The sequence below is a fragment of the Mirounga angustirostris genome, unplaced genomic scaffold (assembly GCF_029215605.1).
Source record: "Mirounga angustirostris isolate CCGP_5_RB_7025 unplaced genomic scaffold, mMirAng1.0.hap1 SCAF_13, whole genome shotgun sequence".
NCBI classification, from domain to species: Eukaryota; Metazoa; Chordata; class Mammalia; order Carnivora; family Phocidae; genus Mirounga; species Mirounga angustirostris.
Genome location: NW_026991721.1, coordinates 103,813,600 through 103,833,593, shown reverse-complemented (window position 1 = coordinate 103,833,593; position 19,994 = coordinate 103,813,600). Strand labels below are relative to the sequence as shown.

At 38.6% G+C, this 19,994-nt stretch overlaps 2 protein-coding genes across 4 annotated transcripts in view; both read left to right on the top strand.

Annotated features, from left to right (window-relative positions):
• The window catches only part of LOC135362431 (annexin A2-like), a 102,171-nt gene extending 88,639 nt beyond the window's left edge, over positions 1–13,532 (top strand). Inside the window, exon 2 of the mRNA XM_064577488.1 lies at positions 12,148–13,532. Coding sequence (XP_064433558.1) covers positions 12,150–12,932 — 783 coding nt within the window. The 5' untranslated portion in view covers positions 12,148–12,149 and the 3' untranslated portion in view covers positions 12,933–13,532. The remainder of the gene's footprint in view (positions 1–12,147) is intronic.
• Positions 1–19,994, top strand: part of DDX10 (DEAD-box helicase 10) — a 329,122-nt gene that overhangs the window by 136,206 nt on the left and 172,922 nt on the right. For all 3 annotated transcript variants that reach the window (XM_045895095.3, XM_064577487.1, XM_045895094.3), the window contains 2 exons: positions 15,646–15,765; positions 18,526–18,687. In XM_045895095.3, coding sequence (XP_045751051.1) covers positions 15,646–15,765; positions 18,526–18,687 — 282 coding nt within the window. The remainder of the gene's footprint in view (positions 1–15,645; positions 15,766–18,525; positions 18,688–19,994) is intronic.

Below are 19,994 nucleotides of genomic sequence, written 5' to 3'. Positions count from 1 at the left end.
TTTTCAGTGAGTAGGAATCATCAGAAGACTTAGTATGGCTTTTAGTACCCACTTAGGTTCTCTCATTAATTTCCCACCAGTTCCCATTGCCTTTATACCATGGAAATGACAAGTGATCCTATTGAATTTTAGTTAGGACAAATAGAGCAAAGGACAGTTATAAAAAGGGAAATCTAGGGAAGAGAAGTTAACTACAAATGCGATGAAGAGAGAGCTGGGTAATAGAACTGACTGTTTTTGCTGCGTATTTGCCAAACTCTTTTTGTATACATTCAAACTGTATGTTTGTTGAAGATCTTCATGTTTTTTGTTAATATTCACTTGTCCTAAAATTTTTCATACTGGTCCTAGTTATATGTAAGCATGTTACTGTGTTCCTGTTTTTCTTCTAGGAAGATTGTTGATCATTTTGCATTAATGGCCTGCAACCACCCTGCTCATTAATTTCCCTGTTGCAAGTGGTTTTTGCTAACACACTAGATATTATTTGTGGAATGAGCAACAAAATCAATAAATAAGACATTAAAAACATCCAGCTATCTTTCCGGGTTTGTTAAACGAATCATTAATACACTGATACTCTGCCTTTGAAACATGCTTAGTTTTTGCCACAGAGACCATCAGATCTCACCGTGTTTGATTCTGTAAGGAGCCACTTAACTAGCTACCTTTGTTGATAATAGATTTTTGTCCTTCAAAAGTAAATTTACTAAATCTTCCTTTTTATAGCGCTTGAAGGGGGTGGGAGTGTCAGTATTTCACAGATTTTTGATGAAATAGACATGTCAGCCTGTTATTTGCACTGATTTACAAGTACATTTATGTTGTAATAGACAACACTTTGTTGCATTTTTGTTATTTTTAGGTATTACCACCCTTTATCTACTTGTATATGTTCTTCAGTGACTGTTGACCAAATTAATTGAGGCATGTGTGAAAAGATATAAAATGAAGATTTCTGAAATTGTAATAAAAAGACCATCATAAAAAAATACCATGAACAAATACTTGCCTTGTTTATGAATAGACTTCCCAAGTGGTTCTTAAATTGGTATAAAATTAATGATATGTTTTTAGAAACAGCCAAAACTATATGTACTTTCTTCTTTATTAATATTGAAAATACTTGAGTATGCATAGAATCTAGTATCCTGATAGCAAGGGGGGAAAAAACCCCCCCGAATTATGACATGTTTCTTGCTCAAAACTTCTGTTCCTTCTCATATTCAGGGTAAAATCAAACTCCTTAATGTGTTCTGCAAGGCCTTACGTAATCCAGAATCTTCCCGTGTCTCTGGCTTCTTCTCCTACCACTCTCCAGCTTGCTCACTCTTGTCTAGTTGCTCAGAATTTTTTTGTTCCTTAAAAACAATCTGCCGGGTGCGTGGGTGGCTCAGATGGTTAAGCGTCTGCCTTCGGCTCAGGTCATGATCCCAGCGTCCTGGGATCGAGTCCCGCATCGGGCTCCCTGCTCCTTGGGAGCCTGCTTCTCCCTCTGCCTCTCTCTCTCTCTCTGTCTCTCATGAATAAATAAATAAAATCTTAAAAACAAAAAAAAACCAAAAAAAACACAATCTGCCAAGGAGGGCAGATGGAAATTGTATTAAGCACTGCATGCTCAGCATGCAATTTGCCAGGAAATAAAAGGACAGCATAGAGCATTGAGGGACAGAATGCTTTTTTCTATACATGCTATGCTTTTGAGATTTAAGAATATTAGAGGTCAGGTTTAGTAGTCCTATCTGTGGTCCTTCTATGAAAGCAGAAAGGACACTTTTAAAATGCATTCCTTGAAGGATTCTTTTCATTTTAAAGAAAACATTTGCTGTCCATCAGTTCTTGATTTCAGTTTTATGGAGTCTCTTGAGTATTGTTTAGGAAAATTTTGATTGTCGGAGGAGGTGTTTCTAAGATACTGTTGCTGTATGTGGTGTCACAGTAAGAGCACAGGCTAGCTTCCCGGGGAACGTAGAGTTCTTGCCCTAACTTCGCCGTCACTGGCCCTGTGGGTTTGAAATCCTCTTATCCTGTGCATGTATACATGGTGCTTATGTCTCTGAGTGATCTCGGAAGGTCCTTTCATCCTTCCATGTTCTGTACTTAATCATGCCAGTGTCTTTTATCGCCATTATATGGCTTTGTAGACCACCATTTTATAAATGGTGTATTTTTAAGAATATCCAATTTTAAATAATTAGACATCATCCAGGCACATTTTGATGAAACATGGTATAGTGGGCTGGCCTTTGACTCTTCATTTGGTGTTTTTTGCTTAACTAACATTCGTATACAATAGAAGGCAGATCTTGGAAATTTTACTGTACATGGAGTTGTACACATGGCTTGGACTGGGCATAGTAGTGATACTTATTATTTCTCTTTTAGTTACAATACATCCCATGCATATCTTGTGATTCACTAATGTCAGTCAGTGTAGAAAAACACCAGACACTGGAACCATGTATAACCAGTAGCAGTGGCTGCTTTGTCTTGGGGGGCTGGGAGGTCTGCATTAGCATCTCATCAGTGTCTTGCAGTAGGGTGTCAAAAATGGCTGACTTAGCCAGGTACCAAGCCCAATTAGAGTTTAGTGTATATCTTAGTTCTGTTATTGTAGTTCTTGGTGAAGGGTTTAAATCAGAGAGAGATTCTGTTTCTGTAATGTAGAGTATAGATGCATGAGTTTGTGTGTAATTTTTTAAATTGGTGGTTTGCTGAATAAGTAGTATTATATGACCTGTGTTTGTTAGACTTTCATGATGAATGAATTTTCAGGAACTCTGCTTTAGATTACACTAACCAGACTGCCAGGTAATTTGTTAATATTGTAGGTGCTGGAGCCAGCTATAGAATTCTTAGTTAAACCTGTAACTAAATATTGTTGAATGTTACTTTGATGCTATTTCATTTTGTTCAAACAAATTCTGAATAAATTAGCTGTTGGTACCTTCTTGCTGAGTCGCTGCTATCACTTGGAAGGAAGGTCATAGAGGCCAAAACCACTCAGGTGCTCCCCCAAGGAGAAGTGTCATTGTCATGCTGCCTTACCTTAGTTGCAGAGCTGCTGTCCCAGGTTTTTTACTTCGTTCCTTACCACTGGTCCTGCCTCCTTAATTCTGTTAACTGGATGGCCATGTGATACAAGATAGTTTTTGTTTTTAATACTACTGTTTTTTTTTTTTTTTGGATGTAGCTTATAATATTTCTAAGTTATAGAAGAATTTCAAAAGTTGTAGGAGACAACAGAAGTTGATGTAGCCAATTTGGACCCAAGGTAGAAATGAAATCCATACTGTCATTTTTTGAAGTCTAAAAAGAGGAAAGAAGTGTGTATCAGGCCCTGTTTCTCTAAATTGCTTCCAGCTGCCTGCTTCCTAATATAGAAATATTTATTAAAGGTGGCAGGTTAAAAATTGGTTTCCTAAGGCAAAATATGACTGTTTCCATAACTTTGTTAAAGAACAGGAAGCATCTGAGATTTCACGTCTGTGATAGCTTTTTCCATTTATTTATTTATTTATTTATTTATTTATTCATTCATTCATTTATTATTAATTAATTATTTGGTTTGTTTTTTGGGGGAGGGGTATGGGGTGGAACAAATAATACATATTTCCTGGCTAGCAAAACAAAATAGTAAATAGCTTAGACAATTTCAGTGAACTAAAGATGATTTCCTCATGTAGTGAATGAGAAATAGGACACTATTCTTTATGTGTTCCAACAGGATAAAGGTGTTCAAAAAGGTAGAAGGAAGCATTTAAGATTGTAAGTAAGACAAAGACAGTGATGGATCTGGCTGGCCATGAAACTCAGGGATGAGGCTAGAAGTAAGGAAATAAGCAAAATAAAATACAGCTGGGTGGAAAAACGAAATTGAAATCTTACCTAGACTAATTGGAGGCAATAAAAGATTTAAAGAATTATTAGACTGAAATGCTATAAAGAGGCTTTTTAAAATAGAGGAAAAATTTGTTAATTCTGACATTGTTGAGAAAGGCGAGTGTATTGAAGGAAAAAAAAAGCACTGTTGTTTGAGGGTTTGGTGGGGGAACTTTTATGTGAAGAGTAAGAGAAGAAATTGAGGAAAATAGAAACCGTATTGGAGATATATCAGAAACTTATTTTTCTGAAAGCATTCAGTACTTAAGGTGGCAGGTACACACTCTCAGAAGAGTTTATTAGGGTAGGAGCATATTCTGGAAAGTATCCCAGGTTAGGCCTATGGATTCAGAAAGGTAGGAATCCAGAAGGAGGAATCTATTAATCAAAAACTGCGTAGAATGGTTGTGCCTTATGATCCTCCATAAGCAGAAGGAGGGAAGTCCACACAAAGCTGAGATCACTACATATCTATGTAGTTTTTGGTCTGGTGGGAAAAAAAAGAGCAATTTTCAGTTGTCTGCTTTCCTGTTTATGTTGACCTGTTAAGATGATTTTTAAAAGAATCATAAATATTTTATAATAAATATGTTGTCATGTTTCTTAATATATTGTAGTATTCATTAACCATTTTCATCACTCTGTACATCAGAATTGCAGTTCACAGACTACAAAGAAAATAGTAGTGCATGGCCTTATTGACCATACAGAATAGAGAGAGATTAACATTTAGTTATGGTCTGTTTCTTAATGTAATCAGAAGGACTAATCTAGCTTTGAAATGTGAAGAACTTTGAAAGGATATGTGGGCTCTCATCTGTATAATTTTGTGTTTGAAATAAACATACGTTATCTATAAAATATAAAAAATTGGGAAGGATTTCTGGAATGGGTCTTTAGGCTGTCTTAGATACATTAGATTATGAAGTGCTGGTATCAAGGAATGAGACAAGGATCGTACACAAATAAGTTGTCTTAACAGCTGTGATTCTCATCAGAAGGGAATTCGGGTTTGGGCCTTGTAGTTTGGAATCGCATGTTCAGTATCTGACATTTATATTTGGATCTGAAAACAGTTGTTTTAAAAACCATTACAAATAGTGTATCAGAAAGTAGAATCTGAGTAAAATCTTTCTTAATGGGCCATGAACTGGAAAGTTGAAAAAAGGTGTAAGTTTCTCAGAATATCAATTTTCAAACATTCTTTCAAAATTGATAGAAATGTAAAAGGCACATACTGAGTCAAATTATGATGCTGTAACCTAAGACAGTTTGAACAAAAATCAACTAAGCATTGTAGAGTGGGGACAGCAAAGTCAAGTGCCCTTTGATTTAAATTGTGCACCCTTTTGAACAAATTGCTGAATTTATCTAAGCTTTGGTTTTCTAATTAAAAAAATTATCAGGGACCAGATTTGACTTGTAGTTGTTATGAGCAGTAAATGAAGTAATGCTTTATTCCACTGAGAATTTATTCACTAATTCTTCTTTCAAGAAATACATACTGAATGTTTCCTGTGTGCCAGCCTCTCTGTGATGCCCTGAGGACACGAATTTTAATACAAATGGTCTTAACCCTTGTGGAGATTACAATCTATTAGGAAAAAGGAAACAGGAGCACAAAGGACGACTATGTGGCTTACTGTAATGGGGGCAAGAGTGCATACAAAGTCCATTAACAGACCGCTGTAATACAGTCCACTGCAGAGGTGGTGATTACTGGGACTTGGGGAGAGGGGCACTAGCTCTTGTCGTTCTCTCCAACTCTTTCGTTTCCTATTTTTATCAATATGGCCAAATTTATGCATATTTCCAAGGTTTATTGTAGCTTGCCTTCTATTAAACTTTAAACAATAAGATTGGTAAATGGGAACATTGTGGAAAAAAAATACTGTGAGATTGATTAGACCATTTTATAAGATTATTTCCATAATTTATAATTTATAAGCACTCCTGTTTCTAAAAGATCCTTTTAGTTGATCTGCATTTAGAGGTCTCTTGTCTCCTTCCTGTCCCTTGCATGGCCCACCCTGGTCCCCCTGCTGCAGCCGCTGTGTAATTCTAGGACTGCTGCTTTGTCTTAGCGGTACATTTGTGGAGCTCCTCCACAAAAGAGAAACTGTTGCTGTAACATCATTTTATCTATTTTTATTTATTTTTTAAAGATTTTATTTTAGAGAGAGAGAGAGCACACAAGCAGGGGGAGGAGCAGAGGAAGAGGGACAGGGAGATAGTCTCCAGCAGACTTCCTGCTGAGTGTAGAGCCCGATGCAGGGCTGGATCCCACAACCCTGAGATCATGACCTGAGACGAAATCAAGGGTGGGCTGCTCAACTGGCCGAGCCGCCCACACGCCCCTGTAACAACATTTTAAACAGAAGTCCAGTTGTATTCTAGGTGGCTCTTTATTTTTAATCGTAGTAAAATACATCTAATGTAAAACGTACTACCACCTGAACCTTTGAGTATAGAGTTCAGCACTGTTAAGCACATTGTAGTTGTAGTTGTACAAGATTTCACAAACGTACTTTTTCTGCTTACTGGTGGTGGTGTTTTTATTTCTTTTTTCTCCCTAGCTTTATTGAGGAATAATTGATAAGTACGATTGTATGTAAAGTATACAACGTGATTTTGTTTGTATGGACAGTGTGAAATGACTACCAAGATTGAGATAATGCATCCATCACTTCACAGTTAACTTTCTTCTGTCTGTGATGAGGTTGCTTAAGGTGTATTCTCAGCAAATTTCAAGTTACAATACAGTTTTTTTAGCTGTAGTCACCATGCTGTACATGAGATCCTCAGTTTATTCATCTTATAACTGAAAGTTTATACCCTTTCACCTACATCTCACAATTTTTCCCTCTTCCCAGCCCCTGGCAACTACCATTCTATGTTTCTTTGAAATTAGCCCCCACTTTTTTCTCTTTAAATATTCCACATATAAGTGATACCATACAGTGTAGGTCTCTGACTTACTCCACTTAACATAATGCCCTCCAGGTTCATCCTAGTGTCACCAAATGGCAGGTTTCCATTCTTTCTCACGGCTCAGTAATATGCCATGGTATTTGTATACCATGTTTTCTTAATCAATTTTTATCCTTTGACAGATACTTAAGATGGTTTTTCATGTCTTGACTATTGTGAGTAATGCTGCAGTGAACATGGAAATGCAGATATCCCTTTTAGAAATGCTTTTGTTTCCTTCGGATTTATACACAGGAGTGAGTGGTATTGTTGGATCATATAATATATGATAACATAATTTTTTGAGGAACTTCCGTTCTGTTCTCCCCTGTTGCTGCATCAGTTCACATTCCTACCAACAGCGCACGAGGGTTCCCTGTTCTCCACACCCTCGCCAACACTTGCTACCTTTGGTCTTCTTGATGATAACTCTCCTAATAAGTGTGAAGTGCTGTCTCATTGTGGTTTTGATTTATTTCCCTCTCCTAGAAGAGAACATAGGGAAAAAGCTCCTTGACATTGGTCTCAGCAGTGGTCTTTTAGATAAGACCCCATAAACACGGGCAGCAAAAGCTGAAATAAACAAAGGGACTATATCAGACCGAAATGCTTCTGTACAGCAAAGGAAACAGAAAGGCAGCCTGTGGAATGGGAGAAAATATTAGCAAAGCATATATTGAATGAGGGCTCTCTGAGATATAGATAGGGAACTCCAAAGCAAAAAACCCAAATGATCCAATTAAAAAATGGACAAAGGACCTGAATAGACTCTTTTCCAAAGAAGACATACAAATAAATGGCCAGTAGGTACGTGAAAATGTGCTCAACATCACTAATCATCAAGGAAGTTTCTTTCTTTCTTTTTTTTTTTTTTACATTGGATTAAGTTTTATGGGAAAAGAGAACTAAAATGAGTTCCATAAGGGAAACAACTATGAAAAATTCCTGACTTCTGGAAGAGTTTATTCATATTTTTTTTTTGCTAGCCCAACAAAAACATTTATTTATTTTTCAGTAAATGCAATTCCTTTTTTTTTTTGATGTAGTGTTCCATGATTCATTGTTTGCATATAACACCCAGTGCTCCATTCAGTACGTGCCCTCTTTAATACCCATCACCAGGTTAACCCATCCTCCCACCCTCCTCCCCTCTAGAACCTTCAGTTTGTTTTTCAGAGTCCATCATCTCTCATGGTTCGTTTCCTCCTCTGATTTCCCCCCCTTCATTCTTCCCCTCCTGCTACCTTCTTCTTCTTCCTCTTTTTTTTTTTTCTTAACATATATTGCATTATTTGTTTCAGAGGTACAGATCTGAGATTCAACAGTCTTGCACAATTCACAGTGCTTACCAGAGCACATACCCTCCCCAGTGTCTATCACCCAGCCACCCCATCCCTCCCACCCCACCCCCCACTCCAGCAACCCTCAGTTTGTTTCCTGCGATTAAGAATTCCTCATATCAGTGAGATCATATGATACATGTCTTTCTGTGTTTGACTTATTTCACTCAACATAATACCCTCCAGTTCCATCCACGTCGTTGCAAATGGCAAGATCTCATTCCTTTTGATGGCTGCATAATATTCCTTGTATATATATACCACATCTTCTTTATCCATTCATCTGTCGATGGAAGTTTATTTCTTAAGAAAAGGTTTTGTAGGTGGCTTTCAAATAAAATGTCAAATAGTGCATCCTTCATTAATACTGTTCAGTAACTTTAAGATGGTGAAGGAATTATGCTGACATAGCAGGGAGAGAGTCTCAAGCAGACTCCTGCTGAGCATGGAGCCCATCATGGGGCTGGATCTCAGGACCCTGAGATCATGACCTGAGCCAAAACCAAGAGGCAGGTTTCCAGCTGAGCCCCCCAGGCACCCCAGTCTCCTTCACTTTTAGATACCATTTCTATTATAAACCATTAATTATTCCATGATGCGTGTGGGAGCTACTTTAAGGAAACATAAACATCTCATTTCTTTAGAGTATCTTTTCTTTTAATTCTGACTTTCATCTCCTTCTGGTTTTGTTTTTCCTTTTTCTGCAATGATACTTTTATTGTACCCTCTGGGATGTATAGTAGTAATGCTTTTATTAAAGTGGGTTTTTTTTTTCATTGACTATATTTTGAATCCTCTTATAGCCGGTGTTAAAAGTAACACAGACCTTCTGCTAGGAAGACTGCTTTTAGTGACTGTTCTTGTTCTTTTATCTTCCAAGTTATTTGTGGCAACCTTCTACAGCTATCACAAGACCTTGAAAATAACTTGATTCTTTATCACTTTTGTATTTTACGATATTTTCCTTTTAGCATTTGATTCTGAAGTCTAGCATACATGTGCAGGAAGTGCAAATGGAAATGAAAATTGCATTTTGATGTTTTACATCTTGTCAGGAAATCTTTCATTAAACTCTTTGGTAGTTGCAAATTTCATTCTTATACCAATAATACAAAGTCTTGTAGTCAAAATATAACTTTTGCCTAACAATAAGATACTTGATATTTTTCATGATTTAATGAATAGAAATTTAAAGTATTAATGAGCACTTCTACCCTGATCCAAGAGCCAGTTTTGAAACTCTTAGGAAAAGTGAAATCTGCATTTTCAGGAGTTAAATTCATTTTTGAAAAGTCTTTCAGTTGGAAAAGTATTGTTAAATGTGGTATTAAAAAAATCCAGAAATTTTCATTATTTTAAAAAAATGATTACATAAAGATTAAAAGTATATGTTTAGCAAAAAGCAAAACAAAGTGAAACAACAAAATATTACCCTGTATGGCAAAAGTCTGAACATAAATGATACAGTGGGAGAAAATATTGACACATTTTTAACAAATGAAAAGATTTCACAAATTAATAAAATGCCAGGAATTCATTAAAAATACTGGTAATGAATATACATGGTGCATGGGGGGAAAATGCCTTTGAAAAGATGTTCTGCTATGCTTAAAACAATATAAATGAAATTAAAATTCCCTGAGATGTTATTTTTTCACCTGACAAAAACATAAAGCCTAATAATCTATTTTTTTTAATAGATGTGGAGAATCAGTTACTCTCAAATTTTTGTTGGGAATATTAAATTTTGTATAACTTCTCAGAAGGGTTATTTGGAAATATCTTTTGAAATATAAATGCACATAGTTTTTGACTGAGTGCTTTAAGTTTTAGAAATTTATCCTAGGTAAATAGATGCACATTTATATGAAGCTATGTATACAAGGCTCTTGATTGCAGGGATAGCTCTTTTAGTATCTTGGTGTTCCTCATATATATTTGAATATGGGCAGAATGTCTCTGGAAAGGATATAGAAAAAGCTATTAACACTGTTTCTTGGGAGGTAAACATGGGGCTGAAGAAGACATGAATGGCAACTTTTTTTTTTTTTTAAGATTTTATTTATTTATTTGAGACAGAGAGAATGAGATACAGAGAGCATGAGAGGGAGGAGGGTCAGAGGGAGAAGCAGACTCCCTGCCGAGCAGGGAGCCCGATGCGGGACTCGATCCCGGGACTCCAGGATCATTACCTGAGCCGAAGGCAGTCGCTTAACCAACTGAGCCACCCAGGCGCCCGAATGGCAACTTTTTAATATGAATAAGACATGAATTCATAGGAAGTGAATATCCTTTACAAAATAAATGAGCATGTGTCACCTGCTAAAGTTAATATTTAAAAGAATGACATTGAACTAAGCTAAGCCTCTCTTATAAACCATATGTGAAATCCACCATCAGTGGACACCCAGAAGGTACCAGCAATGCCACCGTGTTTGGGTGTTTGCCCCTCAGTTCAAACATTTGTCCCTCAAAAGGAAATTTTCCTTAACTTCCTCTCCCCAGCCTAGACTGGCTAGGGCAGGTACCCTGTTACATAGAATTCATTCATCTTGTATATTTTTTCTGAGCACTTAATACATTTGTGATTAAATACTTAATATTTTCCACTGGTTTAATGTCTTTTTTCTGCCGATAGAGTTCGGCTCAGGGAGGCTTGGGAGTCCACCTGTCTCTTTCACTGCTGGGGTCTCAGTATACACTGCGGTGTCTTGTACGTGGATGACACTCTTGTGCATATTTGACTGAAGAAAACTCTCCAGTACTGGAATAAAGCCACAGCTAAACATGTGTCTTACCCATGTTGCAATTTCTGTTCTTCCTTTCTGTTGGTTCCCTCAGACAAGCAAACTTTTTTGTAGGGGGAGATCACGGCTCCCTTTTAGAATCCATGATAAACCGTAAAGATGCAAAGATGCAAATATCCCCATGTTTTGTGACGTAATTTCAGTGGTTTCATGGGTTTCCCTGAAGCTCTTGATATGGAGCTTTAGTGGAACCTGCATCATCCCGAGGTTCCACCCTGTAGGGTTGGTTTTTTGACTGACCTTTTTTCTGTTCTGACAGTATTTGGTATTTCTGCTTTGTGACTTTTTCTATCGTTTCTGGGACCAGGCATTTGTATTTTATTATGAAAAATTTCTAACATAAAGAAAAGTTGAAGAGAGTGTATTTTTGGACACCAAAATATCCACCACTCATATTCTGCAGTTACCCTTTTGCCACATAATTCTCCATCTATCCATTTATCACCTTTTTAAATGTAATGCATTTCAGAGTAAGTTGCCAACAGCATTACACTTTCTTCCATATACTTGAGCTTGCCTGTCATTCATTAAAGTTCAGTATTTGTTTACAGGACTCTCTTGAGGTAGAAATTTATGTACAGTAAAATGCACCAATCTTAAGTGCAACATTTGAATATTGACTGTTGTATACACCTGTGTAACTCAAACTCCCATCAAGATAATAGAGTATGACCATCACCCCCAGAAAGTTGCTCCTCAGCATTTTTTTGTTTTTATTTAAGTGGTGATAATTTACTTCTTTGTTATTTTTACATCATGATGATCCTCTGAGTTTGCACTATTTGATCAGCATTGTCTCTCTGATGACAGAACATTAGCCAACCCAGGATCCTCAAGAATTGACCTAAAACCCAAGAAGATCAAGTAGGAGTCATTAACACAGTCGCCAACCCTGGTGGCTCTGTTGGTGGTGCTCTTTGGTAATTGTCTCTAGGGAAAAGTGGGGGCTGGGCGTGTAGGAGTAATGGCTGAGCAGAAGGAAGTGGGGGTCTTATTAATGCCCTGTGTTCACAAGGTGCCCTACAGGTGGCAACTTAATTTCAGTTGACAAGCTTCTTATCACCCTGTTCTCTTTCAATTTAGTGTTACCACCACACAATTTACTGAGTTGAAGTAATGATGATTGTATTATTTTCCAACAATAATAGTAATGTATCGGCTCTACAACTGGGGACGCTCGCAGCTCTTGGCGCCGGGCCCAGCTTCCTTCAAAATGTCTACTGTTCATGAAATTCTCTGCAAGCTCAGTTTGGAGGGTGATCACTCTACGCCCCCAAGTGCATACGCCCCCAAGTCGGTCAAAGCATACACCAATTCTGATGCTGAGCGTGATGCTCTGAACATTGAAACGGCCATCAGGACCAAAGGGGTGGATGAGGTCACCATTGTCAACATTTTGACCACCCGCAGCAATGAACAGAGACAGGATATTGCCTTCGCCTACCAGAGAAGGACCAAAAAGGAACTTGCGTCAGCACTCAAGTCAGCCTTGTCTGGCCACCTGGAGACTGTGATTTTGGGCCTATTGAAAACACCTGCTCAGTATGATGCTTCTGAGCTGAAAGCCTCCCTGAAGGGGCTGGGGACTGATGAGGACTACCTCATTGAGATCATCTGCTCAAGGACCAACCAAGAGCTTCAGGAAATTAAGAGAGTCTACAAAGAAATGTACAAGACTGATCTGGAGAAGGACATTGTTTCTGACACATCTGGTGACTTCCGCAAGCTGATGGTTGCCCTTGCAAAGGGTAAAGGAGCAGAGGATGGCTCTGTCATTGATTATGAAATGATTGACCAAGATGCTCGGGATCTCTGTGGTGCTGGAGTGAAGAGGAAAGGAACTGATGTGCCCAAGTGGATCAGCATCATGACTGAGCAGAGTGTGTGTCACCTCCAGAAAGTATTTGAAAGGTACAAGAGCTACAGCCCTTAGGACGTGGTGGAGAGCATCAAGAAGGAGGTCAAAGGAGACCTGGAGAATGCTTTCCTGAACCTGGTCCAGTGCATTCAGAACAAGCCCCTGTATTTTGCTGACCAGCTATATGACTCCATGAAGGGCAAGGGGACTCGTGATAAAGTCCTGATTAGAATCATGGTCTCTCGCAGTGAAGTGGACATGTTGAAAATTAGGTCTGAATTCAAGAGAAAGTATGGCAAATCCCTGTACTACTACATCCAGCAAGACACGAAGGGCGACTACCAGAAAGCACTGCTGTACCTGTGTGGTGGGGATGACTGAGGCCCACGACGGATGAGCGCCCAGGAGTGGTGCTCCTTTGTTTCCAGCTAACGGTTCTAGAAAATAGCTTGTGACTGACAGTGCCCTTGTGCCTGTCCCCGTGAGGATGGCGTTAGCATCACCCCCTCCCCATCCTTATGTCAGTTGCCTAAGCATTGCCTGCCTCTCATGTCTAGTCTCTCCTTTTAGCCAAAGAAATGAACATTCCGAGGAGTTGGAAGGGAAATCTGTGATGTGAAACACTTTGCCTCTTGTGTACTGTGTCATAAACAGATGAATAAACTGAATTTTTACTTAAAATAATAGAGGCGCCTGGGTGGCTCAGTCGGTTAAGCGGCTGCCTTCAGCTCAGGTCATGATCCTGGGGTCCTGGGATGGAGCCCCACGTCCGGCTCCCTGCTCAGTGGGGAGCCTGCTTCTCCCTCCCCCTCTGCCTGCCACTCTGCCTACTTGTGCTCTCTCTCTCTGTCAAATAAATGAATAAAATCTAAAAAAAAAAAATATTAATGTATCTCAGAGTCCAGTGGCAGGGAGAGGGTTGTGAGGGATGGGCAGAGCAGTTTAGGGCCCTGTGCAACCAGATGGCAGCATTCATGCGGTCAGGGCCAGTGGGGGTTGGGGGGTGGAGGAGGTGGGATATCCCACAGGAAGAAGAAATCTAGAACAATTGGATTTCTTTTCATAGAAATCTTGTGAGGTGCACACATGGAAATTTTAACGTATTGATGTCTCTGATGTAATAACAATTTGTCACTTCAGAAGAGATTAATCTTTTCATAAGCATTTTGTGGATTTAAAATCTTAGAATGTTCTTAAATTTGAAATGATTCATGGTCTAAGAAATAAGCATAGTTGGATAATATAGCTTGCATGTTTTAAGAACCAGAATTATAACAGCAGTTTTAGTAATACCCACATAAGAGAACCATTGGTGTCAAAGTAAATTTCTTGTTGTACTTAAATTATCATACTGCAGATACACTATCTGATTTTCATAATAAGTAATTATTATCTAAAAATATAATGATTAATAACTTGACACAAACCTCTGTTTTAGTGTGTTGTTGTTTTTGATTTCATGGTACTTTATTTTTAAGCATTTTTTAATTTATTATCAATAATATTTACTTTAAGTGAATTGTTCTTTCTGTGTATATTTATTAACATAATATAATGGTTGTAGCCAGGGGTATATCTTTTCGAAGCTTCTGATAATTCTTGTTTCCTAGGTCAGTCCCTCCTTTCTTACTTTTTCTTGGGTGGTTACCTGTAACACAGAGTTAAAAAAACCAACCAATTAGGAAATTCAAAGTCCAGAATTTTGCAAATTAGACCTCTGTGCAGTTGGCACGATCTCTTTAGGTAGTGTGAAATCAATATATAATAGTAGTATTTGAGGTTTATCGAATACTTATATTTTGTGTTTTTACATTTATTGTTAAACTCTCTGCAACAACTCTATGAGATAGAGGTATCATCGAGGATACTCAATTTATAGCTAAAGCACAGTGATTAAATAACTTGCTCTTACACAGCTCAAAAGTGGTAGAGCTTGAATTCAAATCCGTTTTCTTAACTATTGCACCAAAGACTTATTCTGTCTACTCATCTGATGGAGGCTTCATGGTACCCCTGGCTCTAATGTGAGGAGTATAATACAGATCCCTCTGAGTGGTGAGTTACTTATTGTCACTCATCATTGCAGGCTGTGCTATGACCTGGACAGCTCCCCACTTCAGATGGTTTGCTCATCATTCACTTAGCATAAGTAAACAATGGCTCTGCATTTTTAATACCCTGCTTTGGTGATTTTTAGGACATTAGATGGGTTCTGATCAGTGTATCCTGCTAAAAGTACTCTGATTCTATCTCACCTTTGGACACAGCTTAGTTATCAAAGGATATTTTCCAGTGTTCATATAGTAAATTACTGTAATAGGAGGAAGAATGTTGAGCTGCAAACAATGTACTGTAGTAATTTTGCTTTCCAGGTAAACATTTCCCTATTCTGAAAATTTAAGTTTGCCCTTGGAATTGGTTTCTAAATGTGCTCTGTGTTACAGCTGCAAGGTAGCTTTATTTATGTTGAATGTCCATTTTTCACATTATCACGTTTCTTCTGGTGTCTCAACATTATCAGGATAGTATAGTTTTAGTAATAGAACAAATTTTAAAGGTTACTTATGTCTAACATTTATCTTGTTTAGATTTAAGCCCCTTTAGCACTGTGGGGGTACCATTAGTTAAAAAATCTAATAACTTGATTTCTGGATAGTATTTTTGGTGCTTATTAGCCAGTGAGCCAATAAATACATTTAATTTTGGAAAGTGTATTACAGAGTTAAATTGCTGATATAAACGCAGCCATTTAACTAATCGTCTTTGTTTTTTGTACATTTTCATACAGAAAAAAGAACCTTCTAAATCCAGTGTCAAGAAAAAAGTGACCAAGGTCGCAGAAGCAAAAAAAGTAATGAAGAGAAATTTTAAAGTGAATAAGAAGATAACATTTACTGATGAAGGGGAGGTAAGATTCTTAAATGCTTCATTTCTGAGGTACCATCCCAGTATTGTAAAGAGTCTGACTCTCTTCTGACGTCCATTCATCAGTGAGAAAAAGAAACTGTTTCTTTAGAGCACGAGGCAGCTCCTGTCAGCGTTGTCTTAGGCAGTTCTCAGCTGTACGTCTGGAGGCAGGAAGGCCTCACGGACAGTGAGCTGCCACAGTTCTGGGTGCTGATGACGCGGAGTTGGATTTGAGCTTTCTCAATTCCGTTTTTACAGGTTAGACTTTCCCATCAGGGTGTCCGTCAACACGTTCTGTGGCAACAAACACAAGAATAGTAACACAACTACTTGCCACAGCCTTTCCTGGACTCTGTAAAGTTTCTGCTTTGCACTTCCTCCATTACCACGCTGTACTGGCATGTTTCTTACCAGGCTGGCTGTGAGACGGCGTTTTCTGCTTCACATCGGTGCCTGGCTCTCACCTCACCATTACCTTGGTCTTCGCGTAAATAGGTACCACTCGCAGATGGCTCATGAAAAGTCCCTCTGTTAAATCACAGTGTTCTCTCCGTTTTTAAAGAGGAGAGAGGTCTGGAAAGTCAGGTGACTTACCTAAGGAGTAGTGGTGGTTAGTGGTCATAGTGGGTCTTCAGAATAGCCGCTCCTGGTTTTCACTCTCTTCAACCTACAGGTTTTCCTGTGCATCTTGGTAGAGCACACACCCACTGTCCCAATGTCATCTCATTTTCCTTGCCTTGTCTTTTATTTCTTTCTTCCTAGCACTTATGTGACTTTATATTCTCTATTTACGTGATTGTTGTCCTTTTCTTCCACTCTAGTGGAATGAGGGTAGCTACCTGAGGGAAGGTATCTGTCCGCTTTGCTCACTGCTCTGTCTCCAGCACTGAGAACGGGGCCTGACATACAGTAAACCCATAAGTTTATTGAATGAATGGACTGTTTTCTAATATCCCAATAAAATAACAGTTTTTAAGATACTGACTGTAATGTGTCACACAAGACATTTCCTCATCATTCATACAAATGCTGCATAAACAGTCTCTATCCAGTGGAGTATGTTTCCTATTAACTGTGAGGTTAACAGACATCTGGATGTTACTTGGCAAAGGGAGCCCAGGTTTGCACTAGGAATATGGAGTAAGGTGGTGTATAAATCATATGAAGAAAGAGCGCAATTTAAAGTTGTTGGAAGTTGCAGAGGAAGCCTATAGAATTGATATGTAATGGATCCATATGAAATTATTGAAAAGAGGTCAGCACCTGAAGCAGGCTCGGCCAAAATATAGTTGTATTACATCAGATGCTTACTGTAAAGCAAGATTAGTGCTGTTAGCATAATGAGGTTCCTGACTGTGCTAGTGCGTTTAACTGCGCGGATTATACCAATTTCCTCCAAGGGGAGTATAAATCCTTAACTGTAAAATGTTTCCCTGAAAACTTAACTGCTGATAGGAGCCCTGTCTGGCTATGGGCCACACTGAAACTTCTGCTCTGAAAGTCTGAGAGAACTTTTCCTTCAGCCCGCAGAGGCCTGAACTTTTTTCATGCGGTCATAAAAAAGGACTGAAGAGTCGGAGCAGTGGGTGGTGTTCTTTCTGTCACACCGGCTTCCTCTCCCTGCTTCTTCAGTGTCAGTGGCTGCCGGCATGGCCACCCACACACTGACAGGTGTGACCCCCATTCGGTGCCAAACGTTGAGACGCTGTGGGAATCCTGTCTTGAAGACTGGCTGGTGACAGGAGTGAGAGGAGCTGACGAGAGAATGTGTGTGCCTACAACTTCACTTTGCTTGCAGTTTAATTAGTGGCCTTTCAAAACAATGGCAGCTACTGAAATCCTCTGGCAACCAATTACTAGTTAAAAACAAGAGAATAGGTTTTGTCTAAATTGTCTTGAGTTTTACAGTGTTAGACCTGGAAGATGACTGAGTCAAATAGACCTTTTTAAAAAATTTTCAGACAAGGACACAGATGCCCAGAAATGAAGTATTTATTCAGGATTATGCAGTAGGGCTAGCCTAAAAGTGAGGACATTAAGCCAGGTCCCCTGACTCCAGGTCAGTGCTCTGACTTCTGTGTTACCTTGTTCCTAACCGTGAACTGTATGTGTAAATTGTGTAGATTTGAGCCAGCTCCTGAAATCCAAGCTAATTTTCTTTTATGCCTAGTTATTTTAGTGTTTATGTGTATTACGGGCTGATATGGGATTAATCGATCAATTTTGAGCATTCAATATGTGCCAGATACTGTGGCTGGGCCCCGAGAATACATAAACAGGATAGACAACAGCCCTCAAGGAGATGAGATTAATTCTTGGCAGAAACACAGGAAAACACGGGAAAGTCAAACAACAGTATGGGGAGAGAAGGGTCGAGGTGCCAAGGTAGCCGGCGGGACTGCTTGGGTCCACCTGGCTCCTGTTCTGCACATGTTGGGAATGGAGCCAGCAGATCATAGCCCATTAAGACACTGAGATGATGTGGAAGCAACTAGCTTCTCCTCCAAAGTATTTCATGACATTTTCCTTTATTCCTGCTGGGTCCCTGGATTGTGGCAGCATTACTTTATCCTGACTGGGACAGTCTTTTCAGGGGTTTGCTCGCTTTATTTATAAAGTTTGTTCGGAAGCTTAAGAAATGCAGGTTGTAAGGCAGAAAGTGGGGAGAATACACCATTTCAAAATCATTATACAAAGGGAAATGGTTTTTTGTTGATGTTCCCGGTCCTCTGCCCCATACTTACTGTTTTCCTGTCTTCAGTTAGTTCAGCAGTGGCCACAGATGCAGAAATCTGTCTTGAAGGACACCGACGAGGAGGACGGTGCTGGTGGCATCAACTTAGATAGAGCCAAGGAAAGGCTTCAAGAAGAGGACAGATTTGACAAAGAAGAATATAGGAAGAAGATCAAGGCAAAGCATCGGGTGAGCTTCCCATCTTGAATTAATATGAATAACATTTACATGTCCCTAAATATTCATTAGATGGTCATCAGTAACCGCATTACTTTCTTCTTTGATTTCTTGAACCCTTCTTTCTCTGAGGGTATTTTCTCATCTTATCTAGTCCCTTTTTCTTGCTTCTGCTGGTGGAGTCTTGTATACTGACTGGTTTCTAAGAACGTTGCCCAAATGGGCTTTTGGTTGAGGTAACCCAAATGATATTAGTGATTTCTTTTTAAAGTTTTGATTTTGAGATTAATGTGGTTTTACATGCAGTTGTAAGAAGAAACAGTCTGTATTACTCTCTCATCCTGTGTGCTCCATTTCTATAATTTTTGCCATTTCAGGAATGTTAGGTAAATGAAGCGGTGGAATGTGTTTGTAGCCTTTTGGGACTTGCGTTTTATACTCAGTGTAATTCTGTGTAAATTCACCCAGGTTGTTGTGTGTCTGAGTGCTTGGTACAGATGTACCACAGGTTCTTCACCATTTACCTGTTGTTTGCAGCTTCAGCTTAATAGTTGATAATGCATGGAAGATTTACTTAGTGTATTTAAAAAAAATAGAAAGAAAAGAAGAAACCTTGTAAGAGGGAGTGCTTCTGTATAAGCATGTGCACTGTTAGCCTTACACTTGGCAGTTTTCTGTTACCCTGGAACTGGGCTACTCCATTCCGGTCACTCCTGGTCTTACTGTCTTTTCACACTACTTAATTCCCATAAAAGTGGACTTTTCACTAGATAAATGATTCAGTTAACGAAATAAGGCAGATTTATATTTTTAAGGACATTTCTATAGCATGCCCTTGAGATAATGAATGATTTCAGGGGAACATAGTCTCATGCCCAAGAATCACTGCTATAACGTGAGGTTCTGGGTTAAGAAACTTGTAAGCTTTTGGGTGTGGACATTGTTAACTATATCCTGAGAAGGATTCTTGTGGGTTTGGACTCCTCTTTGACCTTGTAATGATTCAGGAACTATTATAGAGCAGCAGTTCTTGTTTCTTCAAGGTTCGATGCAGCTTCGCAGTAGCATTTGATGAATAAGAAAAGTAGACATTGAAGATAGCTGCAGGGGTGGAAATGAATGGTGAGAAAATCCTTTTAGAAATGTGGGGAACAAATGAACCTCAAACACAGTTTGTAGTTCAGAATGTTATTTTGAAAACTAAACATTCCATGCATTGCTGTTTATTACAGTACTTTAAATTGAAATTTGGTACTAATTATTTGTTATTAAAATTTTTTATAATATTAATTAAAAATTTTAATAATATTAAAATGTCA